Source organism: Helobdella robusta, assembly GCF_000326865.2.
Source record: "Helobdella robusta unplaced genomic scaffold HELROscaffold_38, whole genome shotgun sequence".
NCBI classification, from domain to species: Eukaryota; Metazoa; Annelida; class Clitellata; order Rhynchobdellida; family Glossiphoniidae; genus Helobdella; species Helobdella robusta.
Genome location: NW_008704829.1, coordinates 8,379 through 34,478, shown reverse-complemented (window position 1 = coordinate 34,478; position 26,100 = coordinate 8,379). Strand labels below are relative to the sequence as shown.

Here is a 26,100-nt window from a genome sequence, read left to right as displayed (position 1 = left end):
TAATACATAATAATAATAACAATAATAATAATACCTACAATAACAGTAAAAATAGTAATAACCAAAATAATAATCCTAACGATAGAGTGACATGTTAACTACTCAACTCATCCATTCATTCATTCATTCATTCATTCATTCATTCATTCATTCATCAGCTGCCAATCAAAACTTCATTGAAATTAATTGTATTCATTCATCTCATCTGTCAACAACTGCCTAGGCCATTCAAGGTTTGTACTGCACACAAACCACAAACACGCTAGGACATGCAGGTACATATACACTACACACACACACACACACACACACACACACACACACACACACACACACACACACACTCACACACAACACACACACACACATAAACACACACACACACACACGCATACAAACATTACACAAACTGATCACTACAAGCGTGCAGGCACTCACAAACACACGCAAACAAAAACAGACACACATATACAACACACACACGAACACACACACACACGAACACACACACACACACCCTACCTCACACCACACTAACAATCATGGGAGTAGACCTCCCCAGTCCAAACTGTCTGACCCTGCCTCCATGGTGAAGTTGTTGCTCCTGCTGGTCCATGACGGAGTGCTGCTGTGACGAGACATCCGAGAAATCAGGAGATGTGGGTGGGAGTTGTGGAGCAGATGTCGGTGGCAGGGAGTTGTTGGAGGATGGAGGCAGAATGGAGGGGGGAGGGGTGGGGTCCAGGTTGCTGCAGCCACCTCCGCCGCTACTCGTCGTTGAACTGCTGCTCTGAAATGGGAGGAGAAGTCCCGAGATGCTACGAGATGATTGATAGTTGGCCAGGCGGGAGGCCGATGTAATCTGCAGAGTTTGTTGCGATCATGTGTGCGTGCGTGTGTGTGTGTGCGTTTTCTCATGTGTTTATTTATAAGCTTGTACGTGTGTGTGTATGCGCGCGTGTGTGCGTGCGTGTGTGTGCGCGTGTGTGCGTGCGTGTGTGTGCGCGTGTGTGCGCGTGAGTGTGTGTACGTATTTGAATAATTTCAACAAATATATTTGTTCCTTTGCTCATAAAGTGGGTTGTATCATATTGCTATGCGGTCATATGCATGCATATACGCTCACGTTTGTATGATAAAATATTTTAAAGACGCATGTAAGTAGATCTGCAGTCCTGCACCAGACAAATTATAAACATGTATTTATATCCCTGTTTTAAAATCGACCACTGCCCATACAAACACACACACACACACACACATACACAAACAAACACGCACACACGCACATACAGACACACATTTACAAGAAAACTCATCAATATATACTGAAGGCAGGTCCAATGAAGGGAGACAGTCATAAACATTTAATGTGAATATTTTTAAATAATAAAATGAAATTACATCTTCGAATGTGTACCTCAACAAACTTCAATGTACCGGGTTGCTTTTGTGATAATAGTACTTGAATGGCACTGATGTGTACTTTATAAGTTGTATTGGGATGATGTGCTAATTTGAAATGACGTTTCAACGTAATGACGTCACGTGATAAATGGGAATCTCTTTGTATTCCATCCAAGCTACTACAAAACTGAACCAACCATCACTACGTACTAATAAATGTTGATGGGTACAAGCCAGCAGCAACATCTGCCAACTTGAGCAAATACACAGCTATACGTTGCTGTTTTTGTAAAAACTGCTGAAAAATAGCAAAAAAAGAATTGTCAAAAAAAAAACAACAGAAATAAATCACTGACCTCATAAGCAATTGGAAATGCCAGGGCCTCAGAGTTGAGTTCGAGATTGGTGGCCACCGAGAGGGTCTCCATCATTTTCTGGTGGACACTTTTCTCGTTGTTCATCAAGGTCACCTCGTAAAATTCCTGGATGTCTGTGAGCATAAAGTGTCGTCGGAGAATTATTTTACATACCAAATGATTGTATCACAATAGAAATAAAATAAAAAACTATACAATACAATACAATATAAAACTATGCAATACGACACAAATGCTATATTACACAAATACATAAAATACAAAGCCAAATACGATACAAATATAAAACAAAACATGTTGCTTCAAGCTCTAAACCATTTAACCACAAACATACATAAACCGACAGGAAAAACAAAATTAAATTAAAAAATTTTTCAAAATAATAAAAAATTGTAATGCCAGTAATATTAATAATTATGAATATTAATAATAATAATAATGAATGTTAATTAATAGTAGTAATCAATATTATTTAGAATAAAAATTAATTATAATAACCAAGTAGAGCTTGAAATAGGCAGCTCTTGAAAATGCGAATGACATTTTCTATGGCATTTTTCAGTGGGAGATCTTGGTGGTCAGTCAGTTTGTCGTGGTAGGCTTCCAACAACTCCAATGCTCGGTGGGCATCTTGATGATTTTATGAAATATTAATCAAAGAATTCAAAGTTAAATAATTTTTTATTGTTAACTTGATATTTTTTTCCCAACTGATTTTTGTTAATTTTTTTCATGGATTTGTTTCTTTTAAAAAATGCTAAAAAAATTAAATTTATTTTATAAATTTTAATGTTTTTTCAATTTTATTTTTAAATTGATTATTTTAGGAACAAAAAATTATTGAAAATATATTTTCTAAAATAAAATCCACCCATACTAAATAAATTTTTATAAAACTAAATTTTTTATTTTAATAATAAATAATTTCATCTATTCATAATTCATTCTTTTAATTTCAAAATAATGAGGTTGAACTGTTGAAAAGTTTGAAAAAACTAAGCAATTTTGTATATTTAAAATAAATGTGAAATAAAATTGCAAATTATTTGAACAAATTGCAAAAGAAATAAAAAATTTACAGAAATAAAAACAGGCAAGAAAACTAAATATTCAATTCACCTTGTTTTTTAACAGGCATCACGATATTTATTTAATAATTTAATTAGATTAGATTAATTACTCCACTATCTATAAGAAATTTAACTTTTGATAAGAATTTTTCATAAATTAAAATAAAAACATTTGTAATTCTAGGTGTGTAATTGTATAATCTATTATAAATAATGTAATGTTATTAATTAACAAATAGCATTTTTTTAAATAATGATCTAATTTACAATAAAATTTGTTTCAAAACTCTAACAAAAACAAATTCAACATTAAATAATAGAAAAATTATTTATAATTATGTATTAATTATTGTAAATTAAACAAATAAAAATTGATAATTTAGATTCATTTTCTCTTAATAAAATGCGTACTGCTTTGAAAAAATACATCAACACGTTTTGCAGCACAAACATCATCCTGCTGTTTTTAACCACATTATCATTAAGAGAGGCGCCGATTTTTCCCGAATAAATCATCTAAAATTAAATATTTCTAAATAAAAATATAAAATAATTAACTAGAAATCTTTATTTAATGATAGATTATTAATTTTTTTAGTTAATATTTTCATTCTTACACTTTAAATTCCACTGGAGGTTATGGTTGTGTGGGCGTGCGCCCATCTAGAACCGGAGAATACATTATAAACATATACACACACACACACACACACACACACACACACACACACACACACACACACATACACACACACACACACACACACATATATATATATATATATATATAAAAACCTATATGAAAACAGGTGATCCAAATAAACATACAAACATGTAAACATACAGGCATGTAAAAAAACATTTTGGTAAACTTGTAAGCATCCAAATACAGTGGTATCAATCTTTCCTTGAATTTTGGAGGCAACAAAATAATTCCCCCCACCCCCTTGGTGTGTACTTCAGCTCTTTTCAGAAATCTGCACAAAAAAGACACTGATCTGTTTCAACCTGTTTTTTTATAGTATTTTATAATGAAACTTTCTTCCAGCTAACTTAAATTGGAGGCAATTCCCCCATCTCCCAAACGCGTTAAGATGCAAATACACAAACATACAAACATGCAAACAAGTTACTTAGCAATGGGATGATAAACGTAAAAGCTTAATGTCCATTTAAAATAAAATATTGTGTATGTAAATAGGCAGAATGAACGACAAATGCATTAACTACACAGCATCCTAATTTCTATCAGTATTTAAATGTCGTATAGAGATAACCATAAAATATATTGGGAACCTGCATTTATTATTCTACCGAACGCGTATACATAAACACACACACACCACACACATACATCACACACACAAACATGTATTTGCACACAGAAATGTATACTTAGGGCACACGCCCACGCAAACAAACACACAAACGTATAAATACATACACTCAGATATATACGTACATACACGCATACGTACACGCATACATACGTGCAGATAAAATGCGTAAAATAACCCAGGCCTGTTGATGCTTCGGAGCATTAAATGCATGTGAGCACGTCAGGAAACATCGTTTATTGCTGACTGGTCCCATCACTGCATCCCATGCATTGGATAAGATGCATGGGATGCTGTGATGGGATGCAGTGTTTGTTTATGTTTGTATATAATTCGGTTCTGTGCATGTGGGTAACTGTGGAGTGTGTGTGCGTGCGTGTGTGTGTGGTAATCTGTTTCGATGCAAAATTGCATGGTTCAATAATGGTTCCACTACAGTTCTTGTTAGTCATTATTATTAAAATTAGATTATTTATGATAACAGTGACATCATTGTTTCATAACCTTTAAACGGCCAATTCAATCGAATGCATGTGAAACTTTAATATCTGCCACAGAAAGCTTTATACAGGGCTATTTCTGGGACGTTGCAAACGACTTGTACAAGCGCACGGACTCTCACCGCATCAGACATATAAGGCGCGTTATTTCGAAAAACGCCTTAACCTCTTCACCATAGACCACATACTTTGAATGGTTTAATTTGATAAACCGATTTTAATTCGAAAAATAATGAAATCACTTATCATGAACAGTAGGGAGTTAATGAGTGGACATTCAGAAAATGATGGCGATAAACTGTTAAAAAGTTTGACTGTTGGTAGTAGATTCGTTATCAATTAAGTTAATTAATTGGCTATATTTTGATGATTTAAACAACCCGTTGTTTAAGGTTGGCTTTACCACAATTTTGTTTTACCTTATCAAAGCTTCCTTAATGAAATAGCTTGCATTATATGAAATATAAAGAAAAACGAACGCCGATTATTTATACACACAATTTCCGCAACGTTCAACAGAGCAGGAATACTGCAAGTTGCATTGCTGGGTTAAGTACGTGCGAAGCGATCATGTAAAACTCTTTGTATTTATTAAGCATCAAACACCGGGAGCACTTATTTTGGTGACTTTCAAAAGCACTTCAAACGTCTTAAAATTAAAATGTAAACGTCGCGTTATTTATACAGCGCTATTTCCGTAATCCTCAACAGCGCTCAAGTGATCTGCATAAGTACATGCTCTGACGTTGCATATCTTCAAACCACTAAACCATAACCATAGACACTTCTAGTATAGTGGTTATTGTGATTGTCTGCCATGACATTACGATAGCGGGTTCGAAAGCATGTCACGCCGTGTGACGGAAGTTATTATGCCCCTTGCCTGTATGACACAATGATAGTGCGTCCTTTGAAGCGCTGTCAAATGTCATGGAAATAGCACTGTATGAATTAAACGACGACTACAATTTTGCGATGTCCACAACTTGAGCAAGTGTTTATAAGGGCGCGTTCGCCGACTAACGCAACATATACAATAAGTATAATTTTATCAACAATTTAATGCCAACAATTCTGTAGAATTCATACAATACTGAATAAGTATAATTATATATGACAACAATTGAAATATGTGGCACAACATAGTTAGCGTTAATTGAAATTTAATACGGCACTAACGTAGCATTAATGATACCATGAATTTCAAGCCTCTAGTGACATTTGGAGAGGCTGGCATTTCCTGGGCCCCCCAGCCATATCACTTTTGCAAGACCAGCACTAACGATAATTATTACAGCTCTAAGAGCACTAACGATAGTGTGAATTTTAAGTCTCTAGCGGCGTTTGGGGAGGCTAAAATGTCCCGAGCCCCCCAACTGTACTCCATACAGGGGACCAGTACTAACGAAAATAAATACGGCACTAACCGAACACTAACTCCACACACAATTTCAGTCTCATTTTTCAAGTTAGGGGGCTGGGGAAATGCATCTACTTTTAATTGCAATTTACCATTAACACTGAGACAACGTTTTTTTTTATAAAGCTAATTCCTCCTATTGTTTGAGGTGCTTTTTTTATAACTTTTATGCAAAATTTAAAAATCTTAGTCAAGTTTTATTGTGTGAAAGCTTATGATAATAATGGTGCAAAAATAGTTGCCAAGGTTTTTGCTTATCTCCTTAATCTCAGAAGCCAACAACATTTGGATAGACCTCCGGTAGAAAGAGCAGTAGGAGCGTAGTAAGAAGAGGCAAACTTTTCAATGATTTGAAGTTATATGCTCGTGTTATATACTTTTATATCGTAAAGCCACGTACCACGGGGCAATAAATAACTCTAATATGAAAAGAATGAGAAAAATTTTCATCATCAGTTTTTAAAAATAAAAAAATTCATTTACGAATGCACAATCAATCAATCAGTTCAAAAATGTCAATCAATGCAGATGACATCTTTAGACTTGTCATCATCGTTGTTGTTGGCTGGAGTTTTGGCCGATTTGCTCGTCAATGGTGACGCCTGTTGGGAATCTGTCGGAAATATCATTATTACCATTATCAAGTTTAGCAGCAGGCGTGCAAACTTTTGTTGGGTTTGGATGAGTAACATTATCATCAACCAAAAGAAAAAACAAGTTTCACTTCCATGTGCCGAACCTATTTACCGACAACTTACAAGTGTGTCAACCTCAGTTACTCAACTATTTCTAACCTAATCACGACTCGCGAACTTCTGCGAAGTCTTGCAACTCCAAACGGAGACTAACGAGCCAAGCCGTGTTATTCTTCAAAAGCAAAAATTTTTTCAGCCCGGACACAAATGAAGTTACAATTTGTGTCCCCATTGTTGAAGACAGATTGAACGTCAGCTGCAGGTCGTGTGGTACTTTCAGACATCTCCTACCTGACTGATTCTGACGACATCAGCGGCATAACAGATTCTACAAATAGAGTACCTTTAGCACATAAGCAACATTTGACTGCAAGCTAGCAAAAGCCTCAATCTTTACAGTCTTTTCAGATTTCTCTTCAAATATCGGGACTTTACCAAACCAGATAGAAAAAATAACTCACAATTTCATAAATTTTCATTAACGTAGAAAAAAGGAATCTTAAAAATGAGACCAAGAAAAAAAAGCAGAATCACTCCTACTTCTATTGAGATTGGCTTGATGCGTCTGTACCACGTGGCTGTAGACTGATGTCTTCGTCGTACCCGCCATGCACATCTGCTGGGATGTCTTCACTGCCGACATCTGCTGCTGCTGTTGCTGCTGATTCCAAGAAGGTGCCAGGCCAGGTACCTTGTTGATTAGTAGCAGTATTTTAAGTAGTACTATTAGTAGTTTGAATTAATTAATTAATTACTATTTTTTAAACTATATATTAAAAGCAACTTGGCAAACAAACAATCACACAAACAATCACACAAACAAACAAACAAGCAAACAAACAAACAAGCAATCAAACAAACAAACAAACAAACAAACAAACAAACAAACAAACAAACAAACAAACAAATAAACAGAGACATGCAGAAGAACTTTACCTTGTTAAGAATGCTATTGGCACTGAGATTCTGCTGCGGTCTGACGATGGTGGCCGTGTACGGCTTGGCGAGGCTGGCCGGCATGTTGATGTACGACATGTCGTTTATGTCACTCACCAACACCGTTATCTGGCCCAACACTGCAACAACAACAACAACAATATTATTATTATTATTATTAGTAGTAGTAGTAGTAGTAGTAGTAGTAGTAGTAGTAGTAGTAGTAGCAGTAGTAGTAGTAGTATTAATAATGCAATACCAACAACAACAAAAGTAGTAGTAGTAGTAGCAGTAGTAATAGTAGCAGTAGTAGCAGCAGTAGTAGTAGCAGTAATAGTAATATTAGAAGTAGTAGTAGTAGTGGTAATTGTAATAATAGCAACAGACCTTTCTGCAGCTTTGAATTCTTGCTCGATTTTGTGGTAGTTTCAGAGTTGAGATTCTTCAAAGAAGCTGCCAGCTCATCCAACATTTGTAATCTGGTGGCCAGGTAATCAATCAATTAATTAATTAACTAATTAATTAATTAACTAATTAATCTGCTAACCAATTAATTAATCGATCAATTAAATTTACAATTAGAGTGAATGATTAACTAAATAAGGAAACCAAAGAGGCAACTAGATACGCAATAAGTAATAATAATGATGATGACCACGGAAATTGAACTATCACTAACACCACCATCACCGTCATCGTCATCATCACCCAACATTATCATCCTCATCTTAATATTATCACCGCTTAAAACCAGCAACCCCAATACCACAACATCTTCCTCATCGTCATCATCACCAATCATAAATTATCAACCGACACCATTATCAATATCACCACCATCATCACCATCTTAAGTTTTTTTTATTACTCTTTTAAAAATCAAAATCTGTTACAGTTAGTAATAGTAGTAGTAGCAGCAGTAGTAGTAGTAAATACTACTACTACTACTACTACTACTACTACTACTACTACTACTACTACACTACTACTACCTACTACAACTACCTACTACTACCTACAACAATAACAACAATAACAACAACTACTACTACTACTACTACTACTGCAGCTGTCTAAATCAATCATAAGTTGTTACAGCTTGAAAAAGCATTATTAATTGATAAAAACTTGTCCAAACAATTGAAGGGTTGTCTGAGATTTTTAACAAAATATGATACACGACAGTGGGTTTAATTCAATAAAACTTATCGCCATCGATTTTGACTTTCGCATTATTAACATGGCTGACAGCATGTAAGACATGATAGCGTTAATGATATCATGATACAAAACGGTGACGTTAATATCATGATACAAAACGATGACGTTAATGACATCACGATACAAAGAGGTAACGTTAATGATATCACGATACAAAACGATAACGTTAATGATATCACGATACAAAACGGTGACGTTAATGATATCACGATACAAAATGATAACGTTAATGATATCATGATACAAAACGGTGACGTTAATATCATGATACAAAACGATGACGTTAATGACATCACGATACAAAGAGGTAACGTTAATGATATCACGATACAAAACGATAACGTTAATGATATCACGATACAAAACGGTGACGTTAATGATATCACGATACAAAATGATAACGTTAATGATATCATGATACAAAACGATGACCCCAACCGACCTCTGAAGAGCTTGCAGTGGATCGGTGGAGCTGATGGACACCGGCTGCTCGACGTTGAGGATGTTCTCGGAAACTGCCTTCCTCAGCTGCTCCTCGATGACCATCGCCTGCTCCAGTAGCTGTTCCACGGTTACAAATATTTACAATTTTTAGCTTCGACATTTACCTTCCAAATAAAAATAGGAAAAGTGACGAAGTTATTCTAAAATATTTATTTATTCATTACCATTGGTAGCATATTTTCTACCATGGCGATGAATGTGTGGTGTGCACTGGCGATTCACATTTCTTAATTCACTGTCCTCACTCATCACAACGGCCCCCATATTTACAACGTTCACCATCACCACCATCATTATCAATATCTTCGCCATCACCACCACCACCACCACTGCCATCATCATCATCATCCACAGCATCACCCTAATCCCCATCATCATCACTATCACTCCACCATCCATATCATCACCCTACCACCCACATCATCACCCCACCACCACACCACCACCTACCTGAAACCTCCTATTGAGGAAAGCGGCCTTGCGTGCCCTCTCACTATCCGACCTGAAGGCCTGGTTGAGTATGTCGAACCTCGGGTCACTCAGAATGTCCTGCCAGTGCCTGTAGCCGTGCCTGTGCGAGAGCAAGCAGGTGATGACGTGATGATGACGTGATGATGACGTGATGATGACGTGATGATGACGTAATGATGACGTAATGATGACGTGATGATGGCGAAGGTGGTGATGGTGAAAATGGTGATGTCAACAAGTATCGGTGGTAATGTTCGTGATGGTGGCAATTATAATGGTAAAGGTGATTGATGGAAGCGAATGCAAGCGTGACAAAATTTGCAATAAAAAAGAACATCAGCCTCAACTTCCAAACTCATGAAAAGCATAGACAACTTCATAAACCACCTAAAACACTTGCAATATTATGGCAAAATCTAAAGAGAACAAGACACTTGGAACACAGTAGCATCAAAATGGGAGCTACCATGTCACTAAGAGAAAGAGGAGAAGAAGACGACGATGAAAGTGGTAGATCCCTACAATCCAAACCATACAATCCATCATCACTAACGTAATGACCCCGGCAAGCAACCAGAAGTCATGCCTCCTGTGCCACGTTTCGAACTCCTTCCTGTAGAGCAGTTGCTGTTCCTCCAACTCCCACAGGGAATGCAGCTCCGTGAATCCTCCATCCGCTATCCAGAACCTCCTCCTTAGATCTGCACTGATGTCAGATGCTGATTTCATGCTGGACAGTAACACGCCTGTGTGTCAGTGAGTGTGAGTGTGTGTGTGTGTGTGTGTGTGTGTGTGTGTGTGTGTGTGTGTGTGTTATGTGTCAATACATGTGATTGTGGGTGAATGTTGAATGATATATCTAAAATGTTGTAAGCAAATTATGATGTTGTTTTTTTTATTGAAGCTATAAAGTTATAAATAAGAATAAAATAAAAAAATATTCAAACTTTCAACAGAGGGAGGAGGTGCAATGGTGTTGTTGAATGATGATACCACACAGGATGATGATGACGTCATAGATGTCGTTGCTGATGAGTCTGCCATAGTTATTGAAGTTTTTGTTGTAGTTGTTGATGGTTGCGTCACTGACGTTGTTGTTGGTTCCTGTGAGGTGACCACACTGGTCATGAGTGGTGCAGTGTCCATGTTTTCAATCTGTGCTGTTGTTGTTGCTGCTACTGTGGCTGTTGTTGTCGTTGCGGCTGTTGTTGTCGTTGTTGCTGCTGATGATGACGTTGAAACAACACTCGCAGTGACGTCAGTGTTTGAACTATCAACCGTAGCACCATCACCTACCTCCTTCATAGAAACATCTCCATCAACATCAACACCACCTTTCTTATCTCCATCATTATCTCCCTCTCCAGTGCCATTTTGGTTTCCAGTTTTGTTAGCGGCATCTTCAGCATTGGTGGGCCCGGCAGTGGAGTCATCGGCTACATCAGCCTCCATTACCTCCACTTTCGAAGTGGCGATCTTGTCGTCACTGCATTCCATCTTCGTGACGTCATCCTCGATGTTGTTGTTGCTGCTGCTGCCAACGATCAGTGATTGGTTGTTGTCTGTATTGTTGTTGATGGTTGATTGGCTGTCGTTGTCTGCGTTGTTTAGAGTTAATGTTCTGTCCTCCTTTGAAACTGTTGACGTCACAGTAGAGGTTGTTGATGTCGTGATGCATGTTGTCGAATCGGCAGTTGATGCCATTAGTAACGCTGTTGAAACTGTTGAATCACCGATGTGGCTGCCAGCTGTGGATGTGGTTGATGACGTAACGACGATTGCCGTTGCGGCTGTCGGGTCATTGGGGCTCGAGGTCTTCGTCGGTGACGTCACTGCCATTCGATGCTTGAATTCCATCATGCTTTCCACGCCGTTCACGTGCTCGAACTCATGCACCTGTTCATCCATGCACCATTTACAATGAGAACGAGAAGAAAGATTATAAAGTTGTAAATTATTAATTTACTATGGATGCAAAAGTTTGCACGAGCTTTGCGGTACAGCCTTACACAAAACGCAGACGTGTTTTTTTCGCATAGAATTTACTTTAAATACACGTCTTGAAAGAAAAACCATCAACTTTTATAACATTTAAATTCGTATTTACGCCACTAAGAAAATATAATATTTAAATATTATAATATTATTTGTATAAATATAACTGGCTACATATATTGTGATGAATATGCTATTGTTATTATTCTCTCAGGTTATGATTCGTTGCTAGCTTCACGTTTCAGTGCAGTTGTTTGCTAATACAACTTATAAAAAAAAAATAAAAAAAAAAATATAGCGACCAGTACCTTCTTCCTGATGAGTGCAATGATGCCAATCCTAGTGAGGACGTGTTGTCGGGAGAGGCCCTCCCTGGGTACGCCATCTGCGAACTTGTCCGAGTTGTCGGAGATGGGCTCACAGAGGTGCCTCATGAAGAGTGAGACGTAGGCTTTGAAGTTGCGCTCGGTCTTGCCACGCAGATCACGGACCAGCCTGGAGAGTTCGGAGGCAGTTTACAATCCAGAGTGCAGTGATGTCGGTGGAATATGTTGGCGTGTATATACTTTAGGTTACATATGCATCGAAGTTATCCACAATCATTGACTTAACATAACAGCCAACCGGAAGTTAATGAATAAAATAATGATGTCCGTTTATTTCACATTATTACACATCACAAAACTTTCCATCACCATCCCCACCACCACCACCATCATCGCCCACAACCCATGAAGATCGAATAAAACACTGAAACAAACCACTGAGATCTGTAAGGGTCTTCGGGGGGCATGCCATATCTCATGACGGCATCGAGGAAGGCCCGCCTCTGTCGGGCTGTGAACCCCAACACGAGCACCTGTCCATCAATCCTGTCAACCAATGGGGGCAGGGGAGGGGGCGGTCCCTTCAACAAACTTTTCTCTGTTCATTGGACGGTGGTTCGTTGATTGTTGTTAGTTTGGCGGTTTTACGTTTCAGATTGAGTTTAGCGAAAGAATGTTTAAACTTTAAAACGAGTTTATCGAGAAAACGCTTGAGTATGGAGTTTTGAATTTGTTAATTTTAATGAGGAGTACGGAGTTTGAACAGATTTGAACATTGCAAGGATGAAAAAAGGCTTAAAAGTTACCAGGTTATGTTACCGACATCACCACATTTATCGTCACCACCACCACCAACAACAACAACAACAACTACTCTATCACCCCACTACAGACCACATCACCACCAGCATCATCACATCACACTACATACTTTTCTTGCCACCCTCACTGCCATCTTCCTCTTTGCCTGAACCACCCTCTGTGATGTCATCATCATCATCATCGTCGTCATCATCATCATTAGTTTTAGTAGTAGCATCACCACCATCATCATCGTCATCATCATCATTAGTTTTAGTAGTAGCATCACCACCATCATCATCATCATCACCATCATCATCATGAACATCACCATCATCATCATCATGAACATCACCACCATCATCATACCTTCGTCGGATGTAGAGGATGGTTCGTAGTCGGACTGGAAGGTGACATCCTCCTCCATCACGATCCTCTTGCGAGCCTGTCAGCCATCAGGTGAGTGAGTGAATGAGTGAATGAATGAGTGAATGAATGAGTGAATGAATGAGTGAATGAATGAGTGAGTGAGTGAGTGAGTACAATAAGTAAGTGGCACATGGGAGGTTTCAAGTTACACTCTGCCTAGTACGGTACCTAGTCAGTCTCCCGCCATTAACAAGTTATTAAGTACCAATAGTTCGGCATCGGATGTTGTTGTTGATAGTAATTATAAATGGATATAATTGAGTGACATGTACCACAAATCAACGCAAACAACAACAACTACAACAACAACAACAAACATCACCAAAGCACAACCACCGATACGACACGACACGACACGTGCAGCAGCAAGCAAACACCACACCATACCACACGACAACACACTACACGACAACACACCACACGACAACACACCACACGACAACACACCACACGACAACACACCACAACACACCACACCGCACCTCAACTTTAGAAAGAGCCTCGGCAGCATCCATCATCTCCTTCTCGGCATAGTTGATGTGCTTCCTGATCCTCTTGCCCTTGCCCAGCTTGTTGGCCAGCTCCTCCTGTTCCTTCAGAGTCTGGATCATGTGTTCGTTGTAGGCTGGCCCCAGGACTCTCTGCCAGTACTGCATGTCTGTCTCTGCATCCATGCGGTCGTCGGCGCCGGTCTGCTGCGAGGAATCGTCGTTGTTGTCTGCATTGTCCTCGTTCTCCTCCTCCTTCAACGATTTCCAAGAATTTAATTTAATTTAATTTAATTTAACCCCTCACTTGTCAGTGTAGGTGCACGGATGAATATCAAGTAATTAACAACACCAACTGACATCGTCGACCCCCTCCTTGACTTGATAGCTGGCCACCTTGAATGACCTCAGGTATTCATTCATCCCGAATTCCTTTTCTTTCTCTACCACAGTTTCAATCGATCGATCGAGCAACTTCTCTATGGCTTCGTCGCTGTATACCACTGTTTGTTTGTGTGTTTGTTTGTTTGGTGGTCGTTGTGTGTTGGGATTCTTGGTTGGATAGATGTGTGCTGGTTGATTGTGTGTATGTGTTTGATGGTTGTTGTATGTTTGATGGTTGTTGTATGTTTGATGGTTGTTGTATGTTTGATGGTTGTTGTATGTTTGATGGTTGTTGTACGATTGATGGCCGTGCATATAAACTCCAACTTAAATCATTAAACCATCCCAACACCACTCATCAACAACAAAAAGGAAACCCGAAAAACCTAAAAAAATATATATATAACAAGCATACATCATTCTTGCTTGTGGAACTTTTGAGTAGCATCATTTGGAAACAACAAAATCTAATTAAAATGCAAAAAAAACACAAAGGCAACAACTGATTATGATAAACAAATGCTTAGAGAACGAAACAGAATAAAAATAAACAAACTTCAAAACTAATAGAAAAAATGAATTCAATAGTCGACTGACCTTGGCCTTCCTCATCATCTCTGAACAAGTTCTCGGCTCCGTACTTGAGGATGTCACTGATCTCCTGTTTGGTGAGGGAGTCAGTTTTCTCGCTGGTCTGCAGGCTGCCTCCTCCCATGCCTCTGTGCACAATCAACTCGGACAGCATCATCTTCTGCTTGCAGACCTGCGCTATTTTCTCCTCCACTGTGTTCCTCGTCACAAATCTGTAAATCATCACCTTGTTCTTCTGGCCGATCCTGTGCGCTCGGCTGAATGCCTGCCAGGAGATGTGCAGCAGTGTAAGTGCTGGCTCGCAAGTGCTGCTGTGTTGGCTCAATCGAATGTACTACGTCTTGATCTCGATCGACACGAATGTGCTCAACTCTTAATCATGTAACGCATCTTATCATGCAAAATACTCAAACACGCGCACACACGCACACGCACACACACCAAGTACTGCGGTGCTCTAGAGAGAGGGACCAACCTGAATATCGTTATGAGGGTTCCAATCCATGTCGTAGATGATGACCGTGTCGGCAGTGGCCAGGTTGATACCCAGCCCTCCGGCTCTGGTCGACAGTAGGAAGACGAAGTTGCTCGATTCAGGAGCTGTGGCATGAAAAGTTGAAATAAACTGCAAGCTACTTCAATAAAAATTCTTCAAAAGTCGATGAGCATTAGCAGTAGCATGCCACACCATCCACACAGTCGCCCGCCACATCCTCCCCTCTTCCTCCTCCTCCTCATCATCATCCTGACACAACGACAAAACATCATCAACACCCCCATCATTTCACGCAAGCACATCTCCATATGGCACGACACAATCGTTACTTTCACCATCCTCACCACCACCACAAGTGAGTAAGAGGATGAGTGAGTGAGTGAGTAAATGAGTGAATGAATGAATGAATGACTAACAATTGAACCGATCGATGGACTCCTGCCTCTTGTTTCCAGATATGCTGCCATCAATCCTCTCGTAGCCATAGTTGAATGCGGTCAGGAAGTCCTCCATGATATCCAACATCCGGGTCATCTGAGGTCATTTGAGGTCATTCATCATAACAATAGTGATGATCATGATGATGGTGATAGTATCTGGCTGTGTGTCACTGATGTTCATCATCATCCTCGGCATCATTATTATCACCACCATCAACAACAGCAACAAAGAAAACCAACAAAACCAACAACAACAACAAAACCACCAACAACAACAACAACAGCGACAACAAAACAATCGCAACACCAACAAAAAAAAGATCAGCAAACAGCGGGCATCATCATCAGCAGCTGCAACGCACCTGTGAAAAGATGAGTACTCTATGTCCATCCCTCTTCAGCCTCTTCAACATCTTATCCAACATCTCCAGCTTGCCACTGGCCTTCGTCATGCTCGTCCCCTCATACATCCCCATCATGGTCAGTGGAGCGTCCTGCGGTGAGAGGGATGTTCCAATGAATCGTGCATGCAATCATTCAACACCTGAACATCTGTCATTCATCCAGGCCTCCATCAGTCATTCATTCAATCATTCATTCATTCGTTCATTCATTCATTCATTCATTCATTCACCTAGTTATATAACCAACCAGAAAATGAATGATATATCCATTCATTAATTCATCCAAATAATCATTTCGAAATAAACAATCGTAGAATATATTTTACAATGAACATCATTTTAAATTTATTCTCCATCTACCTTAATATCCATGCAGTCAAACATTTACGACGTCATCAATAAATTAATTCTAAAAATCACGCTATTCATCAATTTAATGGATTATTCATCCATCCATCCATCCATCCATCCAATCAAATAGTTCAACTATTAATCCATCTATAAATCAATCCATGAATCCAACCATTCGGTCATCAAACCAGCAATGCATCCGTTCAACCGCCTTATTCACTTATCAAATCATTCACCCATCCTTCGTCCACCAATCCATGATCTATCCACCATTTTAATAAGCCTTCCATCAACCCATCAACCATCCATCCATATATCCATCCATCCATCCATCAACCAACCATCCATCCATCAACCATCCATCCATCAGCCATCCATCAACCATCAATTCATCCATCAATTCATCCATCCATCAACCATCCATCCATCCATCAATTCATCCATCCATCAACCATCCATCCATCCATCAACCATCCATCCATTCATCCAGAAGCATCACTGGACGGAAACCTTCTCGGCTCCTGGAAAGAGATAAGGATGGTTGCAGCACTTCCTGAGATCCATCATGATGTTGATGAGGGAGGTCTGGTTGCTGTAGCCCTTGGCGTTCAGGGCCTCGTAGTTCTTCGTCAGGATGTGTTTGTAGTACTTTCTGTGGTGGTGGTAGGTGTTTTGTGTTGTTGTGTGGTTGTGTTTGTTGTTGTTGTATGGTTGTGTTTGTTGTTGTGTTGTTGTGTGGTTGCGTTGTCGCGTTTGTTGTTGTTGTGCGTTGTGTTTGTTGTTGTCGTCTTGTTGTGCTAGCAGCGTGTGCTATTTTAAGCTTTAAAATGACCATTAAGTATTGTGTGAAAATTATACTTGGAGTGAGAAAGGAAGCAGAATATCGTTAACTTTATTTCTATTTAATTTCATACTGATCCGATATATATATTACACAATCAGTCAGACGAACAACTAAACAACTCTACCAATATTAAAAAAATCCTTGAACACACACTCACACACACACAAACACGCACAAAGACACACACACACACACACACACAAACTAACTTTTGCATTGCAGACAGTTCGATACGAACGATGAATTCACTTTTGGATGGGATATCCTTGAGTACATCCATCTTCATTCTTCTGAGCATGTGCGGGGCAAGCAGTTCGTGCAACTTCAGCACCTGCTCGTCCTTTGAGATCTCTGAAAATTCACTCAAGAACTCATCCATGTTCCTGTTCATTTCGCAATGATTAGTGAGTGAGTGGAAAGTGATTGCATCATTCATCCATTTATCAGTGAGTGAGTGAGTGAGCACAGGTGAAACAACGCATCACAGACATTGCATGTGATGTGATAGCGGGGGATCTCATTGCAGTTGAATCTGGTCAGTGCAACAGCAGTGCCAGGCACTCCACCGCTACTCCATGGCGCCGCCCATTAGTGTGGATAGACATCATAAGAAAACTGATCTAATTTAAAAACTCCATTCAATGTGACAGCTGAAACTTGGTATGCTACTTTTGCATTTGCATCAAAGTGATGGAGTTGGATATTTTCCATCCGACTCCAACACACGATTGAACAGAATTTTTAATGAACAATTGAATAGTGTCAAACAAAAGACATTTATACGCAACAAAAGCTGTAAAATTAAAATATAAAAACTGTAAAATTCTGCCAGACTCTAACTTTTTAAATATTATACAAAAAGAACTTTTAAAAGATCAATCAATCAATCAATCAATCAATCAATCAATCAATCAATCAATCAATCAATCAATCAATCAATCAATCAATCAATCAATCAATCAATCAATCAATCAACCAATCAATCAACCAATCAATCAATCAACCAATCAATCAATCAATCAATCAACTGAATGAACCAACGCAAATTTCTCAGGCTCCAGAAAGTGCAGAAGATTGAAGAGTTCCTCGAGGTTGTTCTGGAGTGGAGTGCCAGTCAGTAGGAGTTTGTAGTTTATCTTGTAGTCCGCCATCGTTCTGAAAAACTGTTAAGCGTCGTTGTCGTTATTAGGAAAAGTTTGTACGTGCATGTGTGTATGCGTGTGTGGATGTGCGTTAGAATTTAATATCAGGAATGTTCAACCTCTCACTTAGTCATAGAAATCGTAATCCCAACACAGTCCACCACAATCCTATTCCTCGCCATAACCAAACCTCAACTCCACCATCATTTTCGCATTCACTTTTATCATCTCATCAACCTCCTAATCACCGCAGTCACCACCCACTTGACTATCATCACCATCATCACCCTCATCATCACAATCCTCATCACCATCACCATCACAATCATCACCATTACAATCCTCATCACCATCACAATCATCATCACCATCACAATCATCATCGTCACCATCACAATCATCATCACCATCACAATCATCATCCCAGCCAACCAAGGATTGATTGTTCTTGAGCCTGTGGGCTTCATCGATGATGAGGACGCCCCACTCGATGGACGACAGGGTCGTGAAGTCCATGTGGATGAATTCGTACGAGGTTAGAAGTACGTCAAACTTTGGCTTGTGTCCGTCCTTCAACTTGCAGGGTTTCGAGGTGCTTGCGAAGGCCCCCTCCTTGTAACTGAACTCCTGCTCTCTGGTCAGTTGTGTGTCAGTGGTTAGTTGTTCGTTTGTTTGTTTGATTGTTCGTTCGTTCGTTTGTTTGGTTGTTTGTTTAAATGCTCGTTCGTTCGTTCGTTTGGTTAGTTGTGTTGTAAATGATACAACGATATCGTCAACATAATGATACTATTTCGAATCTCCCTTAAAAAATTTATCTATCTTTTCAAATTTTTTCAAATATTGAAAAAAAAATTTAACCAATTTTTTTTTAAATAGTCGACGAGTTAGCTAAGTCGGAAGAAGTGGCATGCTTCGTGATGTTATTACACGATGACCTGGTTCGAAAGCAGTCGGTCTGAAACTCAAAAACCATCACACGCTATGCAGTGCGCGTGTGATGCTGTGCCTGCCTGCCTGCGTGTGCATTCAAAACACGTAAGCAGATGTGGATGTTGCAGCCTCTGTGGCGCGAAAGTTCAACAATAAGTATAGAAAGATGTGTATGTAAACAGTACTGCGTGTGTCGGAACTACCTGATCAGGGACCAAAAGTAATACTATAGCCGATTGTATTTTGTTACTTTACCTTTTGTTATGTTTTAATAAAATAATTGATGGTGCCAAAAGTTTAAGCAGGCCACATATTAACTTGTTGAACTATTGAATTAAATTATAAAAATTATTCAAAAGCCATTAAGCTGATAAATGCTTGCTACCATAACCAAATGTAATGTTTTTGTATTTCGTAAAAGTCATGTAACATATTATGCTGTATAACTTCTTCACTATGTCTTGAAACTAAAACTGTTAGCCACGCCTGTACATTCATACATTTATTCATTCATTCATTCATTCACTCATTCATACATTCACTCATTCATACATTCAATCATTCATTCATTCATCCATTCATTAATGACTCAACCAGCCAACCTGAGTACAACCCTGTTTTCCTTGACCCCCGTGTAGGTGACCACGTAGAGTTCAGGTGCCCAGAACTCAAACTCTCTCTCCCAGTTCGGCACGGTGGACAAGGGGGCACTTACGAGGAATGGTTTGTTTGTGATGTAGCCCTGATGTCGAGGTGACAAATTGTTTTCAACAGTATAAATAAATAATCTGTGACTGGCTAATTGAGGAGAATCCAGAATAATAATTAACCGAACTAGCACGAGATTTCTAAATAATAACAGCCTAAATGAAAGCTGTAAACCTGTACAATATTGACAAATCTACAAATAAGCAGATCCCGCGAAGACCGCCTAACCTCTTTGTAGAGTGTGTAGAGGAATGCAATGGCCTGCACTGTCTTACCGAGCCCCATCTCGTCAGCGAGGATGGTGTTGGTGCCCTGCGACCACGAGAACCTCAACCAGTTCAAGCCCTCCAGTTGGTAGGGGTGCAAGTTCCCTCCACACTCATCAAAGTATGGTGCCTGCTTCTCAAGTTTCTTACGCAGCAGTGACTTCTTCGGCGGCTCAAACTTTCGGTCGTCCTTTGCCAATTTTTGTTTTCTGTGGTGTTAAATGAGTAATAAATGTCTATCAGTCGTTCGTGCCCTTATATTTCGGTTAACAACCAAAATATTTTTGAGTATCATAACTATCATCACTGACGTCACACGTAATCATGACAAACCTTCTGTCCCAATAGATTTCAATGTACTTCTCAAAGCCCTCCAATCCCTTGGGCAGTTCTCCGGGGTACTCCCAGGTGCACTCCGAGTATGGCAAGTCTTTCCACTTCACGAGGTACCTCCGATCTTTGTTCTTGCCACTGCAGTTTCGATGGTTGGTTGGTTGAATGGTGTGATTGCTAACTCCATGAATGTATACAACATACGCACACAACCAACAACAACGTCAGCCAATACAACAACACTAGGTAGGACACGCGATAACGGCAACGAAAATGACAACACAAACTAATGAAAGCAATAGAGAAATTAACTCCTACCGCCAACAACACATACATCATGCAAGGAACAACAACAACAACTTAACCAGCAACTAACAACTGGCCTAAACCACAATAACAACAACAACCAGCAACAACAACCAGCAACAACCAACAATTTGCAACCAATAACCAACCAGCAACAGCAACCAACAATTTGCAACCAGCAACCAACAACCAACCAGCAACAACAACCAACAATTTGCAACCAACCAGCAACAACAACCAACAATTTGCAACCAACAGCAACCAACTACTAACTCATGTGTGATGATGCGATGTATCTGAAGCCACTCCGGCTTGATTCCGTATCTGTAGAACCTCTCTTCCAGGTTGTGTGGGTCGTCCTCCGAAGATGCATTCTTGTGCCTCGGCCTCCCGAAACTGCTGCCGTCCTCAAGGGCGGGCGGCTCGTTCATGTCAAACTTCCGTTTGAAGTTGCAGTGCGTGATTGGCTGGTGCACTTCCAGCTGATTCATGGAATGGTTGTCGTAGTTTTAGTTGTTGTTTTGTGTTTTTCAACGTTTCCATTTTAAAAAATATTTTAGTAAATCATTTTTTAAATAAATAACAAATGAAGAAACGCAACAGAAGAGATGAATTAAGGAAGTATACAGTTGCTATAAAAGAAGAAATTGTGAAAATAAACGAAAAGTCACTGACTTCGATCTCAGCGATCCACGAACAATCCCAATAGGAATGATACTCAAACTTCACGAATAACTCTTTCTCGTTACGAGCGGGCTGTTTTCGTGAGATAAATTCATCAACCAATCAATCAACCAATCAATCAACCAATCAATTAGTCAATCAATCAGATAACATAAAGCACGCACCCTCTTCTTAGCAGTACCATCTTCTGAATCAGCAGCAGAACCAGCAATCTGATAAAAAAGCAGAGGAAAACAAATAAAAAAAAACAAAATGTTTTTTCAGCTTATTACTGACTGTATTCTGGACCAATTTGGTGGTATATTAATAGAAAGAGAATAATGTTGATAGGCTTACCTATCAACCTTAATTATCCTAAATTAATTACATTACCCTAATTATCATAAATTAGTATGATCTTAATTTATTAAACTTTTCATAAAGAACCTAGGCACGCCGCATTAATGCGCAATCTATCACCTGCTTCTGTGGTGAGTGTGTGTGGTCCAGTTCATCTGCATCCTTCGGCTGATGCTTCCACCTCCACGTCAACACTTGCTTCACTTTGGCTTTCGGTGGGTTCATCTTGATCTAAGGGAGGAGGGGGGACAACAACGTGATGAAGATTTTTAAACGACGTTATTGCTAAAAGCCGAAATGATTAAATGGTATATATTAATTTATAATCTTCTTATAAAAAAATTAAAATAACAATATGTGCGTAGGTTACAACTCGTTAACAAATAGAATACACCACAAACAGTAAGAAACTTGCATTCATCGCCACATCAAATTGTTGTAGAACGTCCCAATCAACAAGAGTGATATATCACTCAACATCACACAACAACCGAACATCAAGCAGTACACAACTGACTGACCACACAACAACACACAACTGATTACACAACACTACACAATTGACTGACCACACAACAGCACACAACTGACCACACCACAGTACACAATTGACTGACCACACAGCTGACTGACCACACAACTGACCACACAATAATACACAATTGATTGACTGACCACACAAATGGGGCACTTCCAATCTCCCTCTGGCAGATTCTTCATCGGGGGGTGGAGACAGGACATGTGGTACACCAGTGGGCAGAAGTCACACAGGACGACATCACCACCGTCCTTGCAGAACCTTTGATGGATGGATAAATGGATGGATAAATGGTTAGATAAATTGATGGATAAATGAATGGATAAATGGATGAATAAATGGATGGATAAATGGATGGATTAATAGATGGATAAATGGATGGATAAATGAATGGATGGATGAATGAGCATAAACTAAAGGGGATAAATGGAAAATGTACATAATGTTTACAAAACTACATCAACGACGTTTTACACAAACATACGTGCAAGCATTGCAAATAACAAATGCATGCGTGTAAATAATATAAAATGTAAAAACACACATACACACCTACACCTACACACACACAAAAACAAACAACACAAAAAAACCCACACACACCACAAATTCGTACCCCATACAAATCTACCCACCTGCAAAATGTCTCATGGAAATCTTCCTCAGACGAGTCACCTTTCTCTGGCAAGCCCTCCCCCGTCTGAATGGTGGTGATACATAATTGTGATTTTTGTTAGTATCTTTAGTATTAGTATTAATATACACATACACTCATCCAAAAAGCATTCTTATAGCAGTTTCAATTAATCAATTCTATCAATCAATTGTAGCCTGATTGATTGATAGTTTATGACAATAAAACGTTTTATTAAACAAAGCCTTTAAGTGCATTTTAAATTTCTGGATGGAGATTCCAGGTTGGGTTAGACTATCCCCTCATGTGTATGTTTATATATTGTGTGTACGTCAGATTTTGCACTTGTCTGCACGCTTGCATGTAAACAAATTTTAGGTTTCGTATTTGCGAGCCATTATGCATGAAGAATGTTTTTAAAGGAGAGTAATATTTTTAACAGAAACACGTAGTACATGTTAGAATAACCTGATTTCTACAAATGCTACTCAACTAAATGCATATATAACGAAAACTGACAGAAAAATAAATCAAACAACTTGCTACAGATATTCAATTACATCTGCAACTAAACATGAACATAAGTTATAACACACAAACATACAGACACAAACACGCGTAGAGGTAAATACACAGACAGACAGACTTACACAGACAGGACAACTCCACTCTCCGTCAGGCACGATCTCCAACTTGAGACACTCCTTATGGTAAGACTTGGGACACGTGTCACACAGCAGCAAGTCACCGCCATCCTTACACAACTCACAGTACCACAGATGGTCTGACTGAATGAGTGATTAGTTGGTTGGTTGAAAGATTGTTGGAGATAGTTATGCTAGTGATGGTTAGCTGGTTGGTTGGTTGGTTGACTAGATAAATGACTGGTAATACATGCATAACGTCTGCGCATTACATATGTATGTGGGTACTGATTTAGTTAGGATTGATTTGATCGAGTTGTAGTGTAGTTGGATGATTGCTGTCTCATTAATTTGGCGGTGGAATGAATGATATTCACTGAACCATAGTTGATTTGGTTGAATTGCTAATGTGGAAAAATTTTTATCACAAAAATAATTAACACAAAAATAGATATATAAATAAAACAAATTGAAAATAAAAACACCAAAGGATAAGGTATAGTGAATCAAACATCATGCCGCCAACAATTAACAACAACAACGACAACAACACCAACGACAACAACAACAACAACACTTCTCAACAACAACGACAACAACAACTAGAGCCCCTCACTTCATTTCCACTACCCTCATCCTCTTCATCATCATTCTCACCGACATTCTTCTTCGCTGGTCTGTTCAGCCTCCTGTTAACTTTTGGCTGCAGATTTGAGAGATAAATTTAACATGCTATAAGTATGCCTGAGTGGAGAATTAATTGATGACTTTTATTGTAACATCTATGTAAATCCTATGCACACCTCGCCACGCCAGAACAATTTTTCAATCAATCCAATCATTCATCCATTTACTCATTCATTCATCCATCCATCCATCCATCCATTCATTCATTCATTCATTCATTCATTCATTCATTTATGAAACAAAATCAACCAGAGCCAAACAACCAACCAGCTAGTCAATTAAATAATTATCTATTAATAAATCAATCAATCAATTAATTAACGAACAAAGTAAATCAATAAACAATTAAATGCTCAAACACAACCAACAACCGACCTCATTGGAGGCACTACCAGCTTCTGAATTGTTGCCATCAGTAGCAGCAGTAGCAGCAGCAGCCGCGGAAGATGAATGGGACTTCCTGTTCCTGTGCTGGAACTTGTTGCCATCCTTCTCCTTACCTTTCTTCTTCTTCTTCTTCTCCTCCTCTTCCTCCTCCAGCATCTTCTCAAACTCCCTGTCTGTAAGCTCTCTCTATCAAGTTTCATAATTTGTCATCGAAGTGTTAAATTGTTTTTTAGAATTTTAGATTCTCTTTTATATAATCTTTTCAGTGTATAACACTAACTAACCAGTCAACCAACCAACCAACCAACCAGCCAGTCAACCAACCAGCCAACCAACCAACCATCAATCAGCTAACTAACTCGCCAACCAACCAACCAACCAGCCAACCAACCACCAATCAGCTAACCAACCAACCAGCCAGTCAACCAACCAACCACCAATCAGCTAACCAACCAGTCAACCAACCAGTCAACCAACCAACCAACCTACCTACCATTTCGACATTCCCCTTCCTGGCTCTGTTACTTTTCCTCTCTCCAGGAATGACAGGCTTCATTTTGGTAGTCGAGGTACTCAACTTTTTCCTCTTTTTCTTCGTTGAATCAAACGAGTCGATGGAGTTTTCAGATTCTGATGGCTGCTGGGAACTTGCATTACCATAATCAACGTCACTGACCTGTGCAATGCAATGTAATGCAGTTATGTGATCGACTGGGGAAGGTGCATTGGGAGATTCAACTGAATGAATTGAAAGTGAAACAACATCGCAACTCAATTGTTATCGATGAATGTAAATACGAATATTACAAACTGATTCTTGTGGTTTATTTTTAATTCAAGGAGTATCATTGATTACTTGAATATGATGTCATTAAAGATGGACACCAAATATCTATAACAATGAACATGAAAATTGGGTATGAACATTGAACACAAAGGATGAACGATGAACATAAAAGATGAACATAAAAGATGAACATACTTGGTTGTTACCGGTCTCTTCTTCGCTTGTGTC

At 39.0% G+C, this 26,100-nt stretch overlaps 4 protein-coding genes across 4 annotated transcripts; 1 reads left to right on the top strand and 3 right to left on the bottom strand.

The window, feature by feature from the left end:
* Window positions 1-1,730: 1,730 nt before the first annotated feature.
* Window positions 1,731-2,418, bottom strand: HELRODRAFT_83782 (hypothetical protein; the record flags this gene model as incomplete). The annotated part of the gene is made up of 2 exons (XM_009023773.1): window positions 1,731-1,897; window positions 2,283-2,418. Coding segments are annotated over 2 exons (303 nt in total), but the record flags the coding sequence as incomplete, so codon positions are not given.
* Window positions 2,419-6,626: 4,208 nt separating this feature from the next.
* Window positions 6,627-8,214, bottom strand: HELRODRAFT_176442 (hypothetical protein; the record flags this gene model as incomplete). Its single annotated transcript, XM_009023810.1, has 5 exons — window positions 6,627-6,713; window positions 6,925-7,107; window positions 7,378-7,497; window positions 7,743-7,882; window positions 8,130-8,214. 5 exons carry the CDS (start codon window positions 8,212-8,214, stop codon window positions 6,627-6,629), a joined length of 615 nt encoding a protein of 204 aa, XP_009022058.1.
* An 842-nt stretch (window positions 8,215-9,056) lies between these two features.
* On the top strand, window positions 9,057-9,401 carry HELRODRAFT_151934 (hypothetical protein; the record flags this gene model as incomplete). The annotated part of the gene is made up of 1 exon (XM_009023809.1): window positions 9,057-9,401. A coding segment is annotated over one exon (345 nt), but the record flags the coding sequence as incomplete, so codon positions are not given.
* A 3,800-nt stretch (window positions 9,402-13,201) lies between these two features.
* Window positions 13,202-24,158, bottom strand: HELRODRAFT_113500 (hypothetical protein; the record flags this gene model as incomplete). The annotated part of the gene is made up of 21 exons (XM_009023808.1): window positions 23,982-24,158; window positions 23,369-23,433; window positions 22,871-22,994; window positions 22,316-22,420; window positions 21,848-21,928; window positions 21,442-21,654; window positions 20,852-20,997; window positions 20,496-20,742; window positions 20,162-20,301; window positions 19,062-19,263; window positions 18,529-18,650; window positions 17,697-17,870; window positions 17,154-17,295; window positions 16,251-16,382; window positions 15,865-15,982; window positions 15,428-15,552; window positions 14,959-15,217; window positions 14,338-14,480; window positions 13,972-14,232; window positions 13,430-13,505; window positions 13,202-13,238 (listed from the first exon to the last, which is right to left on the bottom strand). Coding segments are annotated over exons 3-21 (2,787 nt in total), but the record flags the coding sequence as incomplete, so codon positions are not given.
* Window positions 24,159-26,100: the final 1,942 nt, after the last annotated feature.